This window comes from Orcinus orca, chromosome 1 (assembly GCF_937001465.1).
Source record: "Orcinus orca chromosome 1, mOrcOrc1.1, whole genome shotgun sequence".
NCBI lineage: Eukaryota > Metazoa > Chordata > Mammalia > Artiodactyla > Delphinidae > Orcinus > Orcinus orca.
This window is the reverse complement of record NC_064559.1, coordinates 197,979,096-198,004,162: the sequence shown is the minus strand read 5'-3', so window position 1 is coordinate 198,004,162 and position 25,067 is coordinate 197,979,096. Positions and strand designations below refer to the sequence as shown.

Sequence of the window (25,067 nt, the reverse complement as noted above, 5' to 3'; positions counted from 1 at the left end):
AAGACGGGCAGTGGCACCTTGCTGACAGATAAGGAAACAGAGGCCAGAAAGCGGGCCACTCGCCCCAAGTCAGTGAGTAAGGGCAGACCAGAGAATCAAGGCCAAGTCTCTTTCAAAGCCAGGCCCTCCCCCACTCTGCAGCCTGACGCGGACACAGTGACTTCTGCTGGGAGGTGTCTGTGCCTGCTGCCAGCGTGTCCCCACCGACCACCAGTTAGCTGCTTCCCATACTTCTGCTACCTCCATTTCATCAGAAAGCCTCCCGCTGCCACCTACGATTCCCATCAGGACTGAAACACTGAAACTCTCCAGGCCCAATGCTCACATCCCAGGAAGGGGCAGCCCCGGGGAGCCCAGGGTGAGAGGTCTGAGACGGCAGCTGGGAACATGGAGTTTCAAGGACCCAAGAAACCAAGGCAACAAACTTTCTCCGCACAGGAACACGGATGCCCTGCCTTCGCTGGGCTGGTGTCGCTCAAACGTCACGTGACAGAGGCGCAGAGAAGGGAAGGAAGGAGCGGAAGCAGCCACAACTGTGACCCGGTCCCAGCGGGGGAGAGGAGGCGGGGAGCCGCGGGAAGGCCCATCTGCCAGCTCCCGGCCGCTGCCGGAGAGGCTCGCAGGCTCTGGGGCTGCCACAGGGACGCCAGCCTTGTTTCACTCTGTAAACGTCTTCCAGACAAGAAGGGCTGATTAGGAAACCTAATTAAGGCTTTTGAAGATTATCTCAGACCCGAAGCAAAGGAAGAACACAAAATGCCTTCCCGCCCCGCTCCCCCACCCCCTAGACTCTGGCCTTCGTTAAGCTTTGATTTCAATCAATTGCACACCCACTAAAATTAACTTATAAGGCCAATAAATTGCAACCGCATGTTTGAAGGTATTATCTGCTGCAAGCCAAGAGCCAAGGACCGCAGAGCGCGGGGCAAGATGCCTGGCACAGATGGGAGCAATCATCTCTGAAAGAAAGCAGTGCCAGCCCCTTCGGTCAGAACATCTGGTCTCAACAGAACCTGGGCCGACAGAGGACCCAGGGTGAAAGCCAGAGTGGCGAAGGTTTCCCATCTTCTCTGGGAACCTGAAAACGCAAAGCACTGATCGTGGGGTTCGTGGCAGCCAACTGGTGGCTCACACCACAAATAAGATGTTTCTCTGGCAGCTGCAAGTGCTGACCCTCTACTAAGTCTCTCCCAAGAAAGATGGCTCACTTAGGTCACGTGATGAGGTTCTGTGACCGACGAGCTACCCCAGGCTTAAGGCCTGAGAAAGCAGGGACAACTCTGCCAAGAGAGCAGTGACCCTGTGAGCCAGCCGCCCGAGAGGAGGCCCTTTCTGCGACCTCTCCCTCTTCCCCAGGGGCTAACTGAGCCAGCCCATGAATTAGAGCCAGGAAACCATCCTGGGGCTTGGCAGAGAATGAGAGTAGCCTGGATGTCGGCAACCAAGGTGGGAGGGCTTGCGGGGAGAGAAGTGATGACGTTCCAGATGACTGGAGAGTTGATCAGGACTTCCCCCAGCGCCAGCACTCCAGCAAAACCTGCCTGTCGTCTCCTGAGCATTTTCGGCAAATGGACTATTTTTAATCTAAGATCAGAGCTGTGCTATCAATGGTTGCTTAACAGTTATTCTCTTGGGGAAAAGTTACCACCACAATCCCGTTCTGTCACTGGTGACGGCAAAGAAGGAAATCAGTAAATGTGGGAGGGACGGGAGGGTGGGAGGGTGAGAACGTGGCAGGGACCTGGGAGGAGCAGGGGGGAAGCCAGAACTGGGGGGCTTCAAAGGAATCACGCAGAATACACAGCTCACCTCCCTGGGCCCCTACGCGCCACTTGCCCACCTTGGGAAAGGAGTTGTGCTCCAAACTGCTGGCACTTTTAAGCTATGTGGAGAAATGCTGTGCACAGGCAGGAGAGAGGGGGGCCACATCCCCACCGGAGCTGCAAGCCAGAGGGCCTGTTCGGCAGTGTGTCCCTGGCCTGGCCCCTCACTCGGACCACACCGGTTCCACATCCCAATTCCCTACAAAGTCAAAACCTTTACAGCCCCAGGGATCAAAGTCCAGAGCCCGAGGACAGAAGCCAAGGCTTTCCCTCGGGGTGCTGGGGAAGAAGCTTTTCTCTCTCACGGCAGAGAGAAGCCCCCTTCGCCCGGCCTGGATCGCATTTCAGCTGGCTCCACGCTCCCCGAGGTCTCCTTCCCCTTATCGTGTTAAGGAGAACATCAGGAGGAAGAAAAAGGTTGACGGGCCAGGACCAGCACAGGAGGAAGCGGAACCAGGAAGCTGTCTTCACTACCGTGGCCGCAGGTTCAGTCTTAAGGCACAGCCAACAGTTGGGGAGGGGGAGAGGTCCACGCCGGAGGAGGACGTGGCAGGAAAGAGCACCTTAGGCCTCTTTGTTTGTTTGTTTTCTTTTCCTTTTTTCCCTGTGCCACACAGCTTGTGAGATTTTAGTTCCCCAACCAGGGGGTTGAAGCCTGGCCCTCAGCAGTGAGAGCGCAGAGACCTAACCACTGGACTGCCAGGGACTTCTTCCCCATTTTTCTTCTGTCAAACCTGCAGCCCTTCAGAAGCCAACAAATCTCTGTGAGCTGAGCTCAGCGCGGCCTTCCCAGTGTAGGGCGAGGGTCCTTCCTGCCAGGAGTCGCGGAACAAGGAGCCCCCGAAGGCTCCTTACAGCACAGCTGCTCCCGCAACACAAGGGGGTTCTAATTCTAAGCCCGAGGGCCAGTCTGGCAGCTTTCAGTCACTTGAGGTGGGGACTGGTCGAGAGGCCGGAGCACAAGCCAAACTCAGTCGTAACTCTGCAATCCAGCAGGGCCCCAGCATTCACAAACGCCGGGGGGTCAGGAGGAGTTAAAGTCGGGCCTAGTACAGGGGATGGGCCTGCTCAGCCCCGGGGGGCACAGGCCAAGCCCCACTTTGGAGCAGGGCACCCTGGAGCGGCAGCCGTCCGCACCCAGCCCTCCTGGGAGCGATGGTGTGCCCGTCCTCTCCTGGAGGCGTCCTTCCAATCACCCTCTCTTCCTTCTGGCAGGGCTGGGTCTGCCCGAGGCTCCGGCACCCCTCGGCAAGGCCAGGACATCGGCCATCCTGCCGGCTGCTCAGGCAGCAACTCGGCAACCAGAGCCAGCGGACGTGAGGCAGTGTCGGGGAGCCTCCCCTCAGAGGAACTGCTGCCTGAGTCCACGTGTCCACGTGAAAGGCAGGCAGGTGGAAGAATCCATGGAGAAGCGCTGTGGCTTCCTTCAACTGGGATGACAGCAAAGGAGTCTTCCTTCCTGCGGGAAGAGGTCTATACTGCGGAGGGGCAGGGATGAAGCATAAAGAGGAAGGCATGACCTACCGCCCCTGCCTCCCTTGGAACGATCTGGTCCAGGTCCCTAGAAAACCTGGAGCGACCACTGGCCTGTGCTGCTCAAGGCCTCCGAGCCCCTCGCTCATCTCCGTCTGCTCCAGAACCACAGGGGGAAGAGCTCAGGCTCTGGCCCTGCCCAGGTCACTGACATGGCCACTAACAAGTCACAGGGCACTCTGACGACGGGGACTTCCAGAGGTGAGCAAGGTACTGGGAGGGAGGGGGCAGGGAAGGAGGAAGGGAAAGGAAGGAAAGAAAGAAAAAGGAGACTTGCATTCGTCCTCACGTACGGCCTCAGGAGAGGGCATCCTCAGGACACTGATAACACAGGGTGCTTTGAAACTGCTGACTCTGGTTGCCCAATGACAGCTCTAGCCAGCCCGGTGGCCTGAGGTTGCTGAGACAGGGAGAACCGGGCCTCCCCTCACATACAAGGGCATGAAGGGCCTCCTGCCCTCCTCTGTGGGTGCCACCCGCAGGCCTTGTACTCTCTCCTCCCCCACGGAAAAGCACACTGATGCCGCTGGGGACAGACGGCCTTCTCTGGGCCAGGATTCCACCTGTACAGACCATCCCAGAACCTCCGGGGCTGGCTTGTCCTGTTAGATCCGCCACTGGGCAGAGGAAGCTGTCCTTTCACCCCCTCCCCAAGCCCCCGCAGCCCCGCTCACCTTTACAGGAGAGTGCAGGCCCATGCACAGCCCCAGAGAAATACGGGTCATTAAGGCTTAACGCCACCTTCAAAGTGGACGCTCGCCCAGGCAGGGAAGCCTTCTCAGGAGGCGGCGCAGAGAGTCAGACCTAGGGCACGAGCCCAGCTCCTGCCGTTTCCTAGCGGATTAACCACTGGAGGACTTCTCTGAGCATAGGTTTCATCGTCTGTTAAATGAGGTAACTCCCACTTACCCTACAGAGTTGCTGTAAGGATTGGGGGATCACAGTGAAGACTTTTTAATGGTGATGGGGAAAGGCTCACGATGTTAGGCCAGTCAGGACCCCACAGAAGGCACACGTCTAAGACTGACCACGTGTCATTATACACGTGAACCAGCGAGACAGGAGGGAGAAAGGAGTCAGAGACGACACCGGCCTCTTCCCCGGGCCTGGGCCCAAATGGCAGCACAGGGCACCAACACGTCTGCATTGCTTTATTCGGGAAATCACAGCCCAAATGTTTAGCCTCTAAGAAATCAGAACCAGCCTCGTTCTGATCCTTGGAGCCGCCGGCACAGGCAGCCCTCTGCCCAGACCACTCCTTTCCGGCCCGGGCGTCACTCTATTGTTCGTCCTCCCACAGTGGACGCACCGCACAGGCAGGGACGTGGCCCTCCTCCATATTCAAGGCCAGTGCCCCAGGGCTTGGCAAGCAAACACTCAAACGTCAGTCAGGTAAATGGAGAACTGTTGGGCTCTGGAGTTGGATAAGGACGGTTTCATACTGGACCGTAACATGCGAAATACGTTACTGGCTGTGTGAAGTTGGGCAAGTGACTTCACCTCCCTAAACCTGTCAACTCATTTGTAAAATGGGGACAATCCTCGTGCACAGGCTGATGTGAAGATCAAATAAGACTGAGAGGCAGTGAACACTGTGCTCGCCCAGCCACTGGCTGGTAACTGCTGTTATTACCACTGCTCTCTTATTATCAATATTATCATGACCCCATGAAGCTGATTCCACTTGGGAATTCTTATTTAGCAGCTGGATAGGCTTCTTGCCAAATGGCCAGGTAAGACCAACTACAAATAAACCAGAGGTGACAGCAACGAGGACATCTCTCAGCATCACTGGAAGAGGAGCTATTCTACCACAGGGCACATTTCTAGACATAAGAACCCTTTAATCAGTGAATTCACTCTAACGGTGAAAATCAATAAGTTGTGGAAACTTCAAGCAAATATGGACTCAAGTCCTAGCTCTTCGCCTCTGTGTCCTGCGGTGAGTCATTTAGCCCCTGGGAACCTCAATCTCCTCATCTGTATAAAAAAAAGGGAAAATCATCTCCCCCAGAGGTTCTTGAAAGGATTAAAGATAACATATATACAATACTGGCACATGACAGACACCCCAGATAAAGCTGGGTCACACAGTGCCGTTCGGGAGCTACCGAAATGTTCAGGGCCATTTGTTCATGGCTTCCTCAGAGCTTCTGCTTGTGTGTTGTGGGTCTTTTTGTCTGTCCGTGTGTCAGACTGAAAAGTGTCACTTTTCCTCCCAAACCAGCTTGTAAAGTAAATTCTTTATTATATGCGTTACATCAAATCTGCTAAAAACTGGAAAACCACGCCAACTGTCTGCAAGATGGAGACCTGAAACTCCTTCTTGAAGTGTAACAACACCAGCTTTCAGACAGTGGTTCCCGCCGTTCAGATGCTTCGTTTCTCTCATTTCCATTTTCTTGCCTATATCCTAGGTCAGGTCAGGGAGGGCACCCTGTAGACCGAAGGCCAATTCCCATCTACCTCAAGCCTCAGAAGACGGTTTTACATTTTTAAAGGATAATATATACATAAAAAAGAAAGAACAAAGAAAAAGGGATAGAGACTTGTGTAGCCCGTAAAGCCTAAAATGTTTACTATCTGGCCCTTTGCAGAGTGTATGCCACGCCCTCCCCAAATGACTGAATTTGTACTGAGGTAGCGTTGCATGCATTACAGTGTTGTTACATTTTCAATACAGAACTTAATTAAAAATGAGATTCTACAGATTAAGAAAAAACGCTTCAGAGGATAACCTGCTTTGGAGCCTTTCCTTGCAAGGCGGATTAATTAAGTGGTCACCCTTCTGGTGGTGTGGAGGGACTGGACGGAAGCAGAAAGCAGGTGCAGCGAAAACACTTCCCAAAGTGCAGGCTGAGGCCCCCAAAAACTCGGGAGTCAGCATAACGTTGGCTCAGAGGTGGCTGCCCAAGGCCCACTGTTTCAGGACCTCGACTCCTCCCGCCCTGGTGACTGGTCTGGAAGCAGGTGCCCTGAGCTCCAGGTAAGAACAGAGTCAGGGCAGGCAGTGCAGTGAAAACCAGAGGGGCCTTTGGAGACAGACGGAGCCAGGTTTGATTCCTCACTCTGCCTCTTGCCTTTTGGACAAACACCTTAATCTTTCTGAACTTTGATTTCTTCATCTGGGAAATAGGGACTAAAACAGTGACCACATTTGTGAGGATTTAAGGATTTAAGATGACGTGTATGAAATATCTGGCACTGAGTCTTGCACAAGGGAGGTGCTGTCCCAATGGCACCGGCTGTTCCTGAGAGGCACGATGCAGAGTACTGCCCGGGCAAGGGAGCAGCAGCCTCTCACGACTGGCCCGATGACCACGCTCGGGCCCAGCGCCCTGCTGCGGGAGCTCAGAACTATACTAGTTAGGCCAGCCAGGTGGCAGGTCTAAGGGAGACGACTTGGCCTCGCGTTTCATCTATGAACTACCTATCAAAAGAGCTGCGGGGCAAAGGGAGTCCGTAACTCACAGGTCTCGGTACTGGTCAAAGGCATTGTTGGCTTCCACCTCCAGCTTCCTCAGCCGAGCAGAAGGCATGGCCCCATCTTCCAAAGGAGGGTCATACTTGTTACTCCACGGTGACCTGGAGGGGAGAAGGAGAAGGAGATCACATGAATCATTCCAGTGAGCCATCAGCCCAAGCCCCAGCTTCTGAAATGTCAGAGGAAAAGCCATTATCCACAGGCCCTGGGCATAGACACGGCTTTCTCAAGGTTTGCAGAGCAACGGCTCAGATTCCATCTGACCTGGCTATGAACCCCAGGCTCCAACTCTCACCAGCTGTGCATTTACAACAGGTGTCTTGACTTCTCTGAGCCTCCCTTTCCTTATGTGCAAACTGAGGCTACTATTTACCCACAGGGCTGCTTTGAGGAGCACAGGAGAAAAATATTGATACATCAAGTGCCTAAATTAGAGACGGGCATATAGTAAGTGCTCAACAAATGGGACTTCTTTCGCACCCTTTTTAAAATTTTCCTTTGTGCTCACCATTGTTTTGATCAATAGAGGCCCCTCTCTCCTCCCTGGCCTGCTGGCAGCTCTGGAGAAACTCCTACTCCTCAAAGATCTTCTTACACGATTAAGGATTAAGAAGAGAGCTGTCAGTTATGGAAGCAACAAGAGAGCCAGCCCCATGGGGAAAGGCTGACCACACGTAAGAAAACCTGAGGGACAGACTTCTCCCCGTGAACAGAGGACGGCCTTCCAGCCTCCAAGGGCTGTGCACACAAAGAAGACTGTGAAGTAATGAGAACCAGCCTCACTTTTTCCAGTCCAAAGTCTTGCTGCATTTTTTAAAATGTGTTTTGCCACATCAGGAAAGCATTTAATCACAGAGAGTGCTGGAAGGGGGGTTATAAGGGAAATAGCCACTCATTAATTCCCGCAGGTGGAGTTCACAGAGCTGGGGGTTCAAAGAAAGAGAATTAAAAAGGTGAGGGGTTGGGGGGGGCCCTGCCTGGTGGCTCAGTGGTTAAGAATCCGCCTGCCAATGCAGGGGACACGGGTTCGAGCCCTGGTCCGGGAAGATCCCACATGCCGCAGAGCAACTAAGCCCGCTCGCCACAACTACTGAGCCCGCGTGCCACGACTACTGAGCCTGTGTGCCTAGAGTCCGTGCTCTGGAACAAGAGAAGCCGCCGCAATGAGAAGCCCGCGCAATGCAACGAAGAGTAGCCCCCGCTCGCTGCAACTAGAGAAAGCCCGCGTGCAGCAACAAAGACCCAACGCAGCCAAAAAAAAAACCAAGGTGAGAGGGTAAAAGAAAGGAGGAGGGGACAACACGGAATTCGGGCAAAGTCCTTCACGTTCTGGGGCACGAACACCTTGACACGTCCACGGTAAGAAACCCCGCTGCCTCTCCCGTCTCCCCCCCGACGACACCACATCACTGAGGACTGAAAAGAACCTTCTGATTTAGGATTGTTGGTAAGGGAAGAAAGGCCTCACTGCGTCCCGAAGCCCAGTTTTAACTAGTTCTGTGCACAAACATCTTTCTTCGTGGTAACTGATGCCTGGCACCTACCTTAGCAGACCATGTCAAGTCAGCTGGGCGACCTCTTCTCCCAGCCACCCTCAGGCAGGGGTCCCAGCTTTCTTGGCTGCTGGTCCACAAACGTAAGCAGGGGAAGAGTTGCTGTGCTTGGTGTCCCAAAAGGGCCTCACGCAGCAGCTGCTCAGGCCACCTCAAAGCAGGAGGTGCTTGGAAACCCTTCTTTCCACACCAGCCCCTGACCTCACTCACCAGTGTCGGGAGAGACTGTGCAGCAATGGGCTGAAACGCTCCCCACTGCCCCGTGACCAGCAGCCAGCTCTTGTGGTCACACTGTGTTGCGCACAGGCCACAGCAAACAAAGGGCTGTTGGACAAGCCAGGACCCCACCTGGCTCGAAAAGCAGGCGAGAAGCCGACGCCGGGCACCCTCTCACGCTCCCCGAGGCCTCTCCCTCCCTGGGCAGGGCTGACACGCCCATCATTGCTGTGTTCACCCCTCACAACAGTGCTGCCCGACAGAACTTTCCCCGACAACAGAAATGTTCTGTATCTGCGCTGTCCCAAACGGTAGCCACTGAGCTTCACGTGGCTCCGGAGTACTTGTGTGACTGAGGAACCGAATTTTAAATTTTACTGAACTTGAATTCATTTAGACGGTCAACTTTAGAACCTTAGCTCCCAGAGGGAAAGAGTTGTGTCTGTCTTGCTCTCCACTGTTTGCTCAGCACCTGGAACACTGCCTGGTGCTCAACCACATGCTCATGAGAAAAAAAACGGCAGAGGAATGAGTGAATGATCTCACACCCGACACAAAGCAGAAGTAACCACTGCCCCCGCCTGTCCCCTCACTCCCACACAGATGTCGGTTCCTGCAGCGGTCACATCCCCGCCCCTGACAACGAGAGCGCTCCAGGCAGAAGCGTGTGCAGTCTGCCCTCGCACCCCGGCACCCAACACACAGCTCATGGGCAGAAGCCTTCTGGTGTGGGGTGGGGAGGAAAGGACACACGGCACCCCTGCAGGTGCTCCTCCAAACCAACAGAGGTGGGGCAACTTTCTGCTTTTTCTGCTGAGGGACACCTAAGCATTTAAAAAAAAAAAGAAAGAAAGAAAAAGAAAAAAGAAAATCAACGAAGACCTCTTACCAGATCCAGAGACAAAGATGAGGTTGCAGAGTGCTGTCACCACCACTGTTTATTTGTAAACTACGCTTGGTACCTCACCTCCACTCACCGAGGGGAGTGCACAGGAATGTGAGCGGGAGAATCTAAACTCCCCACCTGCCCTGCGGCTCCTCAAGTCCCCAAGACTCTCCTCAGCACACTCTGAGGTCTCTGACTTCCGTTTCCACGGTTACACGGCCATTGCTGTCCTGGGGGCCTGGAAGTCCCACCCCTACTGGCTTTCATTTAAAGGCGACCTGATTAGACATAAGAGCCGATCTCTCTTGAAGACTGGGGGTCTGGAATTTTCAAGACACATCTCTCCCTGCTCACAGATGACGGCGTTTCAAGCCGTTAGTCCTGGAGCCGGGGTAATTGCAGCTGGGGGAAAGATCATAACATTACCCAGAATATCCTGAGTGGAAGGGGCACTCAGAACACATTTTAAGAGCTTAAATGGAGGCCATTTGAAAAAAGACAGATGGACAGGAACGCTTAGATTTCAAAAGTCAGGCCTTTCATTTCCCTCAGAGAATGCTTTTTGTTTCAGCTAACAGGTTTCAAACAGTGCTGCTGGCAAACCGTCACACCATAAGGATCTTATTTAAGCAAACGATCAGACACAGGACAGAAATGTGTGGAGAAACTCAGAAGACCTTGAAGTTTTTTGTTTTTTTGTGGTACACGAGCCTCTCACTGTTGTGGCCTCTCCCGTTGCGGAGCACAGGCTCCGGACGCGCAGGCTCGGCGGCCATGGCTCACGGGCCCAGCTGCTCCGCGGCATGTGGGATCTTCCCAGACCGGGGCACGAACCCGCGTCCCCTGCATCGGCAGGCGGACTCTCAACCACTGCGCCACGAGGGAAGCCCGACCTTGAAGTTTTATACCGAGAAGAGAAAAAAAAGGAAAGCCCTGTGCCCTGACACCCGGGACTCCTCTTCAGCTGAAGACCCCCAGGCCCCCTACGGAGCCCCAGGAATGCAGGTGGGAGCCAGCAGGGCGACCTGGAGGTACCACATCCTGGGAAAGCCTGGCCTGGGCATGGACTGGAAATGATTCCAGCCTTCCACAGGCTGCTGGGCAACAGCTGCCTCACACAGCAAGCCCAAATTTTCAGGTGGAACAAAAATACGACGACGATGTTGAAGAAGGAAGACTCAGCTCCAGGCCCCCCTCTTCCAGGGTGTGTCCCCCGAACCCCATGCCTGGTGAAGCTGCTCATCCTTTGGCCATGGGCTCCCTGGCCTGTCAGCCCACTTAGCACCCTGAGGGACCTCTCCCTTGGTGAACTAGACCTGGCCCTATGCCCACAACCCGGACGGTGGCTGGCGCTCCAAGGCTGAGCCTGATCTGCCTCAGGGCTTGTCTCACCACCTGGGAGCTGGACGCCCACCTCTGCACCTCCATCTCCACACAGACCTCCGGGAACTCAAGACTACCCACAGCCTAGCCGACTCTCCACGTCCACCCGATGGGCATCTGAAGTTTAAAATGCCTCCAATCAGTCCCTCCCAGAGCCTTCCTCACCTGGAGAGTCAGTGACCCCACCTTCCAGCTGCTCATCTGCCCCACCCCCGCACCTGCAAACACTGCTGGCTCTACTGTTTTTTTATTTTGCGGTACGCGGGCCTCTCACTGTTGTGGCCTCTCCCGTTGCGGAGCCTGTGCTCCGGACGCGCAGGCTCAGCGGCCATGGCTCATGGGCCCAGCCGCCCCACGGCATGTGGGATCTTCCCGGACCGGGGCACGAACCTGTGTCCCTTGCATCGGCAGGCTGACTCTCAACCACTGCGCCACCAGGGAAGCCCGCTGGCTCTACTTTTAAAATGTACCTCAAACCCGACTACCTCTCCCCATCTCCAACTCTAGTCTACAGTCTAGGTTAGACCAAAATACATTCTTTACCTGACCTCCATTTGAAACTAGAAAAGGGATGTGATCACATGACAGTCGTCTAGTCTTGTTTAAATAGTATGAATTCTTTGTAATTTCCCCCAAGTTCGGTGCTGTTCAGCCCTTCACATGTGTTATTTCTTTCAACCCCCAAGTGCCCCGAGCCAAGCCCTATGGCCCTGGCCTTCAAGGCCTCTGGCCTCACCTCCTACCCCTGCCCACCCCCTTCACTGCTGTCTCCCACTCGGGCCTCCCTGCCAGGCTCAACCCTGACAGCTCACCCCACCCAGGGCCTTTAAAGGGGACACTCTTCTCCCAGACCTGCGCGGGACTGAACCTTCTCATCCTTAAGTCTCATTTCACACTTGACCACCAACGCCAGAGCCTTCCCTGTTTACCCCTCCGCCTCTCCCTCCCCTGGTCTTCCATTATTTTCTTTATTTGCTCTTCAACAATATATACTGTTTATGCAGCTGCTTACTCTCTGGATTCCTCACTAGGACACAAGCTCCACAGAAGAGAGACTCAGTGTCTGACACACGAGTGCCTGCTCACAGAAACATGTCACTGAGCACCTGTTAGAAGAATGAACACTATCACCCTCCACTTAATACATGAGAGAACTAGAGTCCAGAGACAATAAGTAATTTGTCAAAGTTCCCGTCTGCTCAAGGGGGCAGTGCTGGTTTGGAGCCCATGTCGGCTACCTCCAGCGAATTTCTCCTACTTTCATTTTTCAGGCCCCAACCCCTCCCCCAAAAGAGCATGAGGCCAAAGCGTTAAGACCCAGCCCAGGTTCTGCGGCTTCTAAAAAAAGCCTATAGCCTACGGCATTCCTCCACCATTCTCCAAGGTACTGACTACAGCCATCCACCACAGGAATACTGGATGCGTGTAGAGATTCCCAGTCTTTTTTAATATTAAGAACTCCTAGGCACCCTTAAAAACCTAGCTCGGACATCTCCTCCAGGAAGTCTTCCTGGAATCAGCCTCGGCCTTCTCTATGCTACCTTCTCTATGCAATAAGCTTGGCCCTGGCTGCAGGAATCACGTCACACAGTAATCAGCTCCTGGGTGTGTCTCCTGTTCTAGACCACGGATCACCCAGGGCAGGGACGCAAGTCGACTTAGTTATTCGCAGCCCTGGACAGGGTGATGGAGAGAGAAAGGACAGCTGCACATCTGTCTGACGAGATTCATTCACATGCCCTCCCTGGGCTCGGGATTCCTGTCATGGGCACATCCTGGACCTTCTCCTTTGCAGGATTTGATGCAATTTTAATGAAGCAGCTTGCTGGGGGTTCTTTCTTTTCTTTTTTTTTTTAAATTAATTAATTAATCTTTGGCTGTATTGGGTCTTTGTTGCTGCGTGCGGGCTTTCTCTAGTTGCGGCGACTGGGGGCTACTCTTCGTTGTGGTGCGCGGGCCTCTCATTGCAGTGGCTTCTCTTTATCGTGGAGCACAGTCTCTAGGCACGCGGGCTTCAGTACTTGTGGCACGCAGGCTCTAGAGTACAGGCTCTAGAGCACAGGCTCAGTAGTTGTGGTGCACGGGTTTAGTTGCCCTGCAGCATGTGGGATCTTCCCGGACCAGGGCTCGAACCCATGTCCCCTGCACTGGCAGGTGGATTCTCAACCACTGCGCCACCAGGGAAGTTCCTGGTTTTTTTTTTGTTTGTTTTTTTACCAACATCCCCCTCCTATTAGACTGTAAGCCCCACCAGGGCAGGGGCTTCTTGTTCACTGCTGCATCTCCAATGCCCAGTGGGGGTACTCCACAGACATCTTCCGGTCAACTGGATGGAATGATGGATAGAAGGGAGGGAGGGACGGAGGGAGGGAGGGAAGGAGGAAAGCCTAGCAGAAGCACAAGCAGAAAGAAGGCTGATGGGCTGTCAGATGTCAAAGCTCAGTAGTCCTCGAGCTGCTGCAGCAGTGGTGAGCAGCCGTGGCGGGCACGGCACGCCTGCTGCATTCGTGGGGCAGGAGCTCACCTATAGGAGTCCCCATCTCTGTTGTAGTCACATAAAAGGTAATCCTTTCCCACCACCTTGTCTCTGGCGATTTTCAGTGGCTGGTCAACAGAAGACAGGAGATCTTCACATAGACTGGGGACCTGGCAGAGAGAGAGGAAAAGTCAGAACAGAGGTTAAAATAACACATCCAACCCAGGTTGGCGAAAGGCATCTGTAGCCATACCGTGGTCAGCATATTTAACATCTGGCCCTTGGTAGCCTGCCAGAATTATGGGCCTGTTCTTTTCTTTTCCACATGTGTCTGACACCAACTGTGTCCCTCTATAAAGAAACCTGTTCTTGAATTACAGTGGAGCGTGATTGCCAATACAGCCTTCCTTCCAAACTGCGTGCAGCTTTAATTACCTGGTCGCCAGGGTGGTCTAGTAACGTACGAACGTGCTTGGTATTGGTCTCTGGTGGGCAAAGCATAAGCTGAAGCCCCGAGAAGAAGGTAAACATTTTAAACACACAGGAGTCCAGAGAGCTCTGAGAAGAAGAGCCAGTCCGTGCCGAGAGCTCCCACAGGCTCCCTTGCTGGGTGGAGTTTCCAGTACTTTCCAGGACCCCAGCCAAGCGTTACCAGGCTGGCTTATGGAGTCAACCCTACCTGCTGCAAAGGTAGCTTCCCGCCAGCTTCCCACAGTGCCGAGCTCCAGCTGCTGTGCTCAGGCTCACCCTCCTGGGCCCCTCACTGAGGAGGGGGGCCCTCGCGTGGGGGGCGGGCAGGGATGAATCTCAGGGCAAATGCTGCTGAATTGGACACAGAGCCCTGCTCGGAACCAGGCCTCTGGCCTCCTCCTCCCAACTCAAACATCAATTTCCACCGAAATATTCCAGGAAGGGAGGGCAGCACTCTCCAAAATGGATTCCTTCAGGCTTGAGTCACTTCCATGCTATATTTTCAATGTGCTGACTTATTCATTTCATGGGCCCGGGTTTACGGAGGCCCCACCGTATCGTTTACCCGACGAGTGGCTGCCAACTGCACCAATAACCCTTCCAAATGGAAAAGTTAAATCATGTGGCAAAGACACCCGAAGAGCAGCTCAGCAGAGGGGTGTCCAGTCACAGCAGTTCCCGTGCTCCCCCGGAAGGCCCCCGCCACCACCAGAGAGGCACGGATGGGGACACAGTCACCTCGGAGACCACCAGCCTCCGTGGGCTTCTCGAGGCATCTCTGCTGATGGGGCGGTGCCTCCGGACTCAGCCTGGAAGGCGCTGTCTGGCACACCTGTGAGATGGTGACCCTGCCTGGTGACTCACAGCCATTTCTCATACACCGAGCAGCACCGGGCAGCCAGCCGCCCGACACGAGACACACACATCATTAACCCCTGTCGACAACGTGCTTATTTCAGAGCTCCTTCTGGATGCAACATCCATCTGTGTACCCACCTCCCCAAGCAGAAAGACATACAAACAAAAATGGGGCTGTGTTCAGTTAGTCCTGGTGCTGAGAATACCAAGCGTCTGCCACGCGTCATGCACTATGCTGGGCCCTTTACAGATGGAAACTATCGGAAGCTCACACTCATCCTGTGAAGTAGTTATTATCCCCATTTTACAGATTAGAGAATTGAGGCCCGGAGTCGTGAGGTTGCCCAAGGCCCACACAAGAAGAAAGCAGTAGAGAGAGGTGTCTCCCCCTCTGACCGGAACTCTGGTTTAGCGGACAGCTAAGAGGAAGAAGAGCACATGCCAAAGGCATGGTCTGCTGGGAAACGACCCCCTCCCACCCAGCCCCTGCTCAGCTATGGCGCCCTTCACCTGGAAAAAAAAGGCCAGATCAAGGCAAGGAAGATTGTAACAGCTTCCACCCAAGGCAGCTGGGATTTGAAGTGGCCTTGCTTTCCTGTCGTTGGCCAAGTGCAAGGGCCCTGGGCACCTCTGTGCCCGCCTATCACTTTACAGCCTTTCCCTGGCATCACTATTCTGTTGGGCTGATTCCTTGCCTTACTTGTTGGGCCCTGACTTCTGCCTAGAACCCCATTCTAACTGGCTGGGGCCCTGACACTACTGGCCTAATTTATCCTGGAGTATTACGTAAAGACCAAGCAAACATGCTCTGAAGTTAGACTTCTTGACTCTACGACTCACTGGCCTCCTGGCCTGGGGCAAGTCACTTTACTTCTCTACCAAGTTGCATTTCCTCACCTGTAGAGTGGGGATAAGAAAAACCAACCCGGTTGGGGATTGCATGTGATGATGATGCAATCAGTACCCAGCGTAGCGTCCAGCGCAGGGCAACGCGTGCACATCAGGAACTGACGCACTGATGCCCCCGCTCCCCCTCGGCCCCCAACACCAGTGCTGCCTGTCATTCTCAGCCTGCAGCTCCAGCCTGGACGGCATCCCCGGTCTGAACGGCAGCTCCGGCCTAGACAGCAGCCCCAGCCTAGACTGCACCTGAATTTGCTGTACTGCCCCAGGCACTGGATGAAAATGCACCACTGAGATCCAGTTCTGCCCAGAGCCATGCTGACCCTTTCCCGCCAGTCCTGCTGCGGGTGGCTAAGTCCCCCAACAGAAGAAGCTTACAAGATAATGGGATTTGGTATAAACAGGCTTGACTTCACTCCTATCCAAGAGGCTAATTCATGGACCGAAAGTATTTCACTAATTTATTCCCAGCACTTATACTAACTGAAATGATTTTTTAAATTCATTTGTGGTCATGTCTCTCTCCCTAGAATGTAGGTTTTACCAGGGCGAGGGCTTTGATCCTGTTCACCGCTGAATCCTCAGTGCCCAGGGCAGTGCCTGACACAGAGCAAGTGCTTGACGTATGTGGGAAGGAGGAAGGGAGGAGTTTTACAATACGGAGCCTCCTAAATGCCAATCGGCTTTATTTTTATTTTTTATTTTTTTGCAGTACACGGGCCTCTCACTGTTGTGGCCTCTCCCGTTGCGGAGCACAGGCTCGGGACGCACAGGCTCAGCGGCCATGGCTCACGGGCCCAGCCGCTCCGCGGCATGCGGGATCCTCCCGGACCGGGGCACGAACCCGTGTCCCCTGCATTGGCAGGTGGACTCTCAACCACTGCGCCACCAGGGAAGCCCTTGGCTTTATTTTTAAATTAATAAATTGGTGTGTAGCAAGGATCTTCACCCAAAGAGTGTATAGTCAAGAACTAAACTTTGATGGATACCAATGACAATTTCACTGTGGCTGCAACCAGGAATATGACCTGTGATGTGGTTCCACAGCAGCAGACAGAGAGAGCGGGAGTTTTAGTGAAAGTCCTGGCGTCCGTGTTACTATATGACCCCAAGGAGCACAGCGCAGTGCGAGACTGAGAACTGAGCGCGCTGGGTTCGAGCCCCTGCTCAGCTGTTAACTAGCCATGGAGACCTGGGCTGGGCCCGAGGTTGTTCATTTGGCAAGCACAGCAGGTGAGCTGCATCAGACACAGATGGCTGCTGGGCCACTGTAAGAGCCTCACTGCTTCAGTGCAAATAATTCAGGTAAAGAAAGCCTCTAATCAAGACACTATTAGGTTCTTCATTTGGTTAAACGTATTCATCCTTTGAGAATGCCCTTTTTTTTTCTTTTTTTGGTGTTAAGGTGTCCGTAACTTGATGAAACGATAGGTCTTGTTTTTGTTCTAAAGGTTCACAACCAATGACCTATTCCTCCTCTTCACTTTTAAATGTCTCTGGCCTGTGAAATCAAAAAATGTGGCAGCCACTTTTCTAGAAAATGGGATCCAGCCCTCCCTACCTGTCCAAGCAGATCTGGGTACTTTCAAGGCCAGCATAAAGGACCAGAAGGGACTCCACTCCCCACTTTGTAACTCACGTCCTTCGAAGCACAGACAACGCAGATTAAGGCAGCGGCGCAAGGGGCCGATCCGTGGTACCAGCTGTCATCAATGGCCACTCCTGTTGCCTGCCCGGCCTCCTTTCCTATTCTTCTGGTCACAAAGCTCCTCACACCATATGGTTGGGCAAGGCTGATCTCTACTCCACCACCACGCATGGGCAACGAGAGGGCCTCAGCCCCTGGCATATGCAGGGAAGAGTCTTCTCCAGGGGCGATGGAGGGATACACGGCTCACCTCCTTTCTGCCAGGGCAGCTGGGTTGGGGGTGCAGGGCCTGGGCTGCAGCAGGCAGCGGGAGAGTACCTCCCTGTGTTTCTGAGCACTGCAGGGCCGTGGAGATAGTACCTGAGCACCCAGATCCAAGCCACCCTTGAAGACCTGTGCCTGGACTCTGCAAAATCTACGGCCAGGTTCTAACCAACCTAAGGAAAACATACATCTGAACTGTAACTCACAAAGCTACGGCTGTGCACAGAAAAACACAGAGAGTTCATGGATGACGGATGACCTGCCCCACCACGAAAAGCACCTGGTTGTGATACGGCTGGATGATTCTCCACCCCAGCAGGTACAATTTTCGCCTTTTGGATAAACTCCCAAGGTGGGCCATATCCTTGTATTGTTTCCCTCCACCACTCCTGTTTCTTTGATCAAAGCTAAAATGCTCTGTAAAAATAACATTAGTGTCGTCATGTGGAACGAGAGGTGTGGACTACACAGTGTGCTCGCAGATCCGCACCAGAGCAGCTGCCATGGGCGCGTTAGTCATGATCTGGCACCACCGCCAATCCGTCTCGCTCCCACCCCCTTCCCACCCCTGCACTTCTGCCTGAACCCTCTCAACCCACCACACTGTCCTACTCAGTGCTGCTAGACATGCGAGTTTGCACATGCATTCTTCCACTTAAAAATCCTCCCCATTTAGGGTTGCTGGATAAAACAATGCATTTGGCCAGTTAAATTTGTATTTCAGATACATAATGAATAATGTTTTAGTATGTCTCCAGTTTACACATGACATATATTGGTTGTTAAAACTGGCAACCTGGGCTTCCCTGGTGGCACAGTGGTTGAGAGTCCGCCTGCCGATGCAGGGGACATGGGTTCGTGCCCTGGTCCGGGAAGATCCCACGTGCCACGGAGCGGCTGGGCCCGTGAGCCGTGGCCGCTAAGCCTGCGCGTCCGGAGCCTGTGCTCCGCAACGGGAGAGGCCACAACAGTGAGAGGCCTGCGTATCGCAAAAACAACAACAAGTAACAACAACAACAACAAAAAACACACAAAAAAACTGGCAACCGATCCCCATATAGTCTTAAATCCTACCACCCTTCAGGGCCCAGACCAAACTCCAACTTCCTTATCAAGATGCCCCCACTCTTTGGAATTCCTGCAGTGACGATGATATCAACTGAATCCTAAATGCTCTGGGGACGGCTGTTCTAACACTGGCCTCAACTATCAGGTTACTCCTTCCTTAAGACTTAACGTTCTTCACTGAGCGCTGACTTGGTGGGTGCCCGCAGAGGCCGGTCCTCCAGACCTGGGCCAGTGACGCACACACTGGCGGGTGCTCTGGCGTGCTGGTGGAAGCGGGCATCAATCCTATGATGTAGGGTCACAGTACAGACCCAACCTCACCCCACCTCCTAGTCATGTCAAATGCTTAGAACAGTGGAAGAAATCACGTTAAGTCTCATGGATCACAAGTTTGCACAGCAATTTAAATGAAAGGACAGGTCCAAACAAACCCGGGAGTTCACTCCGGGATGTGAGTGTCATAGGCTCCGCTGCCTCGGGACCCAAGGAGGGCCTCTGGCGAGAACATGTGCTTGGTGTCGACCATCCGAGGGCTGGACAATTTCTGTCCAAACTGCCCATCTGACCTGCTTAACAGCCTTTGTAAGGAATGTTCATATAACACCAAAGGTGTCAGACCAATCCAAGCTGTTGGGGGGATTTAAACCTAATTCCAGGTGACGTGGCACACTAAACAATGTTGCACTGGCCAAGACAGCGTTCCCACTGTTGTTCTGGTGGTGAAGTTCACGCCTCCATCGGTCTCTCCACTGCCCCTCTGCGGCCACACCCCAGGGAGCAGGGACCGCCTCGCCCTTCACCACCGGCACCACCAGCTGGCTCACGAGTGCCCATGGGGCCACAGGGCCACAGGAAAGATCGGGTGAAACAGGAATAAAGTGAAGTAGGGCAGGGAGAGGAAAAAACCCAGAAGGCAGAGGCAGGAGAGGGGCTAGCATGCCACGAGCTACTGCCTCAGGTGACCCTTTAACGATAACGAGAATAAAGAGAAGGTCACCAGGAGGGGGCGGGGGTGCCAGGCACTGCACTGCGTAAACTCTACGTGCGTCGCCGCCTTGATTTTTTGATTATTTTTTTCACGTAAAAGGTCTTACTTTATTAATTCTCTCACGACAAAGCTGCACAACCACCGCAGAATCTTTACTCCTCTGCTGTCCGATCTCCAGCTGACTTCTTTTTGCCAGCACCAAACTGGCCTCTGCAGTCCCCACGACCGGCTTCATTCTGCTCGTGCGCTCCTTTCGCTGCTTTCTTGAGGTCTTCTCGTACAGGCCATGTCTTGCAAGCCTGTGTTTGGGCTCATCCTGCTTCGCGTGACCCAAGGGATCGTAAATCATGCCAAGGCCAGTTGTCTTGCCATCACCAACATGGCTTCTGAGCCCAAACACAAAGGTGACATCTGGTGTGGTCTTGTACATTTTGGCTAGTTTTCCCCAAATTTCTGTCTTAGGCACTGTTGCCTTCCCAGGACGAAGGACATCAGTGCCCATTTGTTCCCGCTGAAGCAGTCGGGTGGTCATGAACTTCCTGGTCCGGACAGTTACTGCGTTGCTCATGATGGCATGACGGCGGCTGATCTTCAAGCAGCCAGGAAGAAAAGAGCCTGCATCACCTCCTCTAATCCTCAAAACGGCCCTGCATATAGATATGGTTACTGTCCCTATTTTAAAGAAGGGCGAGGGAATTCCCTGGTGGTCCAGTGGTTAGGGCTCCATGCTTCCACTGCAGGGGACACGCGTTCAATCCCTGGTCAGGGAACTAAGATCCCACATGCCGCATGCTGCAGCCAAATAAATAAAGGGGGAGGGGGTGACAAAACAGGGCCTTAGAGAAGTAACTTGCCCCAAGTCACACAGCTACTAGCCAATGTCTAAGAAAAGACATGTGACATACAGTATATCTGGGTTAAAAAAATAAAAATTACAGGGACTTCCACTTCCCTGGTGGTCCAGTGGCTAAGACTCTGCATTCCCAATGCAGGGGGCCCGGGTTCGATCCCTGGTCGGGGAACTAGATCCTGCATGCCGCAGCTAAGAGTTCGTATGCCACAACTAAAGGTCCCGCACGCTGCAACTAAAGATCCCACACGCCGCAACGAAGACCCGACACAGCCAGATAAATTTTTTAAAAAGCTATAAAAAATAACTAAATAAAAATTACATTCACTCTTACTGTTGCCTCAAACTGAATCCTTTTCTACTATCTAGCCCAACAGCTGATCACATGAAAAGAGATACAAATCAGAAGTTTCCGGCCACAAGTGAGGTTTGTGTTTGGGCCACCATATGGTTCTACTTTGCCTCTTCCCCTTCTCCATTAGTTATTAATGTTGAAAAAAATTGTTCAACCAGAAAAAGAAACTTGAGATGAACCCTTAAAAAAGCACAAAAGCCAGACCAGTTCAACTCCATGGATAATCTAATCCACGGCGCCCTCGTCTTTAAGAAATGCACCCTTGTACCTCGGTTTTTTAAAAAAATGGCCAAACGAACACATTCCGTCTTTTGATCTGCCCGCTGGCTGAGAGCCCGCCACCAGAGAGATAAGAATCGAAAACAGACCGTGTTCGCTGGGTCGCACACTCAGATGAGTAACGTTGCTGAAACCATGGCTGGGCAGAGTGCTGGCTGGCCTCACTCCCCGCCAGACAGCAAAGCATCAGGATGCCGGGCTCCCTCCCCATGACCAGCAGAGGTCTCTGCTTACAATCCGTTCCCTTTATTTTTTCCAAGGCCCCAAACCTTCCCTGCTTTTCTCTAATAAAAATTAAAAAAGAAAATAAGGAGAGTGCTTTCAGTGACACACATGCCTGTGTCAGAAACACAATCTACAGGGTGGCATTCTGGAAAACACCAAACTCAAAATCAAACACAAGTTCGAATCCTTGGTCTGCCACTTCCTGGCTGAGTGTAACCTTCCTAAACCTCAGAACTGGGGGCTACAACACCTACCTCAGTAGATCCTGACTGCCCACCCCCAGGCACCCATCAGGTGCCATGGATTCAGTGGCAGACGAGATGGACGGGCACGGCCCTGCTCTCCCAAAGCACGCTCCAGCTGCTGGAAACAGACAAGGCACGAGGAGCCATCCTGAGAGTGGCGAGGGCTGTGACGTGGACCTGATGGGGATGGCAGGGGGACTGCAGGGATTCGGTGGTCTAGGAGGTGGACGGAGCTGACACGTGAGTGGAGGAAAGGAGAGGCACTGTGATGGGACCGAAGAGCCGGCCCCAGGCTCCCCCCGCCCCCACCCCGAGGAGAGTAGAAGAGAGAAGCATCTGTGTGCTGCAATCCTCGGCCAGGTGGAGCAGTGCCTGTGGGCCCCTTTAAATGTGATGGCAAGCCCCAGCACACTGTTGTTCATAAAACTTCTTTAAGCCTCCCTCCCACCTCCTCCCCAGACTCCCAGGTTTAAGAAGGATGCACTTGAAGACCCATCCGTGAACGTGGGCCCCGGCGGCCTCTGGAGCCTATGGGAGATGAGGGATCCCCCCCAGCCCCACCCCCCCGATCGGGGTGGAGGAAACAAAGTCCTCCCCACGACTGCCCAGCAGCAGCTTTTTTGTTGTTGTTGTTTTAAATATTTATTTATTTGGATGTGCTGGGTCTTAGTTGCAGCGTGCAGGATCTTTGGTTGCAGCATGCGGGATCTTTAGTTGTGGCATGTGGGATCTAGTTTCCTGACCAGGGATGGAACCCGGGCCCCCTGCATTGGGAGCGCGAAGTCTTAGCCAATGGACCACCAGGGAAGTCCCAGCCCAGCGGAAGCTTTGTTACCAGGACCTTACTTGTCACCAGAAACACCTTGGGCCCTGGAAGCAGAGTTTCCAAGTGAACTGATGTAACGCCTCTCCGAGTGTGCGTGCCCCACACTGGGGACACCTCACCCTGTCCTGTAAACCCACTCAGAGGGTTTGCCTGAGGAAGCGGAGGGGGAGCCCAGAGGACCTTGCTCACCCTCCAGGACCCCACCCTCCCCACCATGTGGATGGGAAAACCCAAGTGCAGGGAAGCGCCTCACACAGGTGGCAAGGTGGGGGCAGGGCAGAACTGGACTCTGAGTTCCAGACTCTGACCCAGCGATTCCAGAGCACAGGCCCCGCTGGGCTGGCAAGGCGAGCGGCTTCCGCTCCCACACCCCCTTCCAGTGGGGCTCCGAGGAGAGGGGGTGGAGAAGGAAGAGAATCGGGGGGAACTCGGGGGCTGCACGGTCCCTGCCCGCCCATTCCGACTCCTGCGCTGTGGGCAGGGACCCGCGACACTGCCAGCGCCACCACCCAGCACAGCCTGACCCCAGGGCCGCCGGCCCTCCTCGTGTTTCAGATCCGGCCTCTCTTCTAATTAAGCTATCACTGGACTCTGAGAACAGTATACTTTAAGTACAAGTTCAGACCGTTTTCTTCACTTGAAGACTGCGAATTATAAAATGCGCTTTTAAGGAGAACATGGTTAAATGTACACGACAAAAAAAAGTGTAGGAAGCAATCTCCCAATTTTGGCAACACCATAACGTGTGCGAACCGTGCCCCTCAGATTCGGGCCACCGGCACGGGCTCCTGAGGGTCACATACTGCCGGCCGGGTCTCATCACTGAGGGTCTAACACATGGGAAGCTGCCAACATTAGGAAAGCGTTTCTGACCAACACATGTTCTATTCTGCTTAGAAATCAATTTTTCATGTGCCATTAACAACAAAGAGCTTTCTCAAGAAACAATAAGCCTCCCGCCGCTCTTTTCTGAGGCAGGTGCCCCAAACCACCCCAGAGATAAATAATAAACAAAGGCAAACTTCCTGGGCTGGGTTTCAGCCATTCATACCCCAAAGCTTTGCCTTCTAGAAGCTTGCAGGCTGGAGTAAGAAGCCAGAAGCCTTTTCTAAAGAAGGGTCAGGAGGGGGCAGGACAAAGAGAAGACAAACTGAAAGGGGAAATTGAAATCACTACATGTGGGTCATCCAGGGGCACACACAAGGCTCCTGTTGTCCACATGTAACCCTACGCTTCCCGAAGGGGACGAACCAGGTGCTTGGAGCCTAATTAAATTAACTGTTCCCTGGCCGGGAGCGACCGCATCGCCTGTGCCTGCGCTGAGAGAAGCTGGGGTCTTTCTAAGCCACCCGCTCCTCTTAATGAAGGAAGGGCTGGTCCCCGAGGGATAGGGCACGATACACAAGCACCTTTAAGAAGCCAGAGGCAGAAAACTCACTGGGTCTAAGTCATGTGCACTGGCTCCTGAGGGCTTCGCGCAGCCACCAGGCCGCTTTCAGGAGCTGTTGCACACGGGGCAGCCAACTGCCTCGGCCTGGACGGCCGCGGGGGGGAAGCTCCCCGACCCGGCCTGGGCCCAGCCTCCGCCGCAGCCCCGCGGCTCTCCCACGATCCCCTCAGTCACCCCTCCAGCCGACATCCTGACAGTCTCTCCACCAGGATCACCTGCCCTTCTCCTGGTGCTACCTAGTGACCCCCAGTTATCCTTCAAGGTCCTCTTCTACGCATGCTCAAAGCTTCCTTAGCGAAGGCGATGCCCCTCATCCACGGGCTACGCCCCTGCCGCTCTATATAAGACTGGGCCCCGGGCCGCATGGATTCGGGATGGGGTGTCTTTCCTCAGGGCAGGGATGAGATGTCTGGACGGCCCTGGGCCTAGCGTAAGGCTGGCAGGGCTTCCTAAATGCCGGTGGGACCGTGGTTGAATTGTGGAAAAGGAGGGCCACTCAGGTGGAGCTCTGACCTTTTGAAGCCCATGTCTGTCTCAGTGGGAAGCGCCCCCCCAATGTTCTTCAGCGCCTCTCCGAGAGCTGGACTAGGGACCAGCTGGGTGGGTGGGGGTGAGAGTGAGAGGGTGATGGCCTGGGGCGGCACCGCATCACTGTGACCAAGGGCCTCCCAAGGCAGATGCAGACTCGAGCTCCTGCACCTTCCCTGGGGTGTGGACCACCACCTTGCGAGGACCTGTGGGGCCGGCCCTTGCCCCTCACACTCCACGCAGGCGCCTCCTGAAGCTGGGCCTATAGCCTCCCCTATGCGAGGAAGGCACGCGTGGACAGAGTGGAGATCTCTTCCCGAATGGCCTGCGGTCCTGCTTTCTCAGGCTGTGTTAAAAGCATTATTGCATTGGGTGCATTCTTACAAATCACCTCAAATCTTTCTGGGAAAAAGACCAGGGAAAAATACATTAAAACAACTTGTTTATCACATGGTCTTTTTGCAAAGACAACGTAACTTCATGGGCCGGACAGAGGGTCCATCTGTTTTAGTATTACCGTTTTAGTGTTATTAGTATTATTAAAGCAATTATCCTAACAACAGCAAACCTTTTTTTTTTTTTAAAGTGCCTGCTATGCATGAGACACTCTTCTAAGCACGGAACACACATCCTCATTTTATCATTGTGGCAACCCTGTACGAAGCAGTGGTGCTACTGTTATCCCAATTTATGCCAAGTTCTCATAATTTACAGATGACGACACTGAGGCACAGGGAGGTTAAGTATAATAACTT

At 53.7% G+C, this 25,067-nt stretch overlaps 2 protein-coding genes across 6 annotated transcripts in view; both read right to left on the bottom strand.

The window, feature by feature from the left end:
* Positions 1 to 25,067, bottom strand: part of CAPZB (capping actin protein of muscle Z-line subunit beta) — a 136,176-nt gene that overhangs the window by 28,336 nt on the left and 82,773 nt on the right. For all 5 annotated transcript variants that reach the window (XM_049700611.1, XM_033433122.2, XM_004272477.4 and 2 more), the window contains exons 3-4: positions 13,403 to 13,524; positions 6,828 to 6,941 (exon numbers count right to left, since the gene is read on the bottom strand). In XM_049700611.1, coding sequence (XP_049556568.1) covers positions 6,828 to 6,941; positions 13,403 to 13,524 — 236 coding nt within the window. The remainder of the gene's footprint in view (positions 1 to 6,827; positions 6,942 to 13,402; positions 13,525 to 25,067) is intronic.
* Positions 16,963 to 20,137, bottom strand: LOC117202376 (40S ribosomal protein S24-like). The gene has a single exon (XM_033433126.2). It carries the CDS (start codon positions 20,120 to 20,122, stop codon positions 19,643 to 19,645), a length of 480 nt encoding a protein of 159 aa, XP_033289017.2. The 5' UTR covers positions 20,123 to 20,137; the 3' UTR covers positions 16,963 to 19,642.

Bases quoted from the DNA above. Each gene is read 5' to 3' on its own strand.
- LOC117202376 (XM_033433126.2), bottom strand. From the start codon at position 20,122: ATGAGCAACGCAGTAACTGTCCGGACCAGGAAGTTCATGACCACCCGA.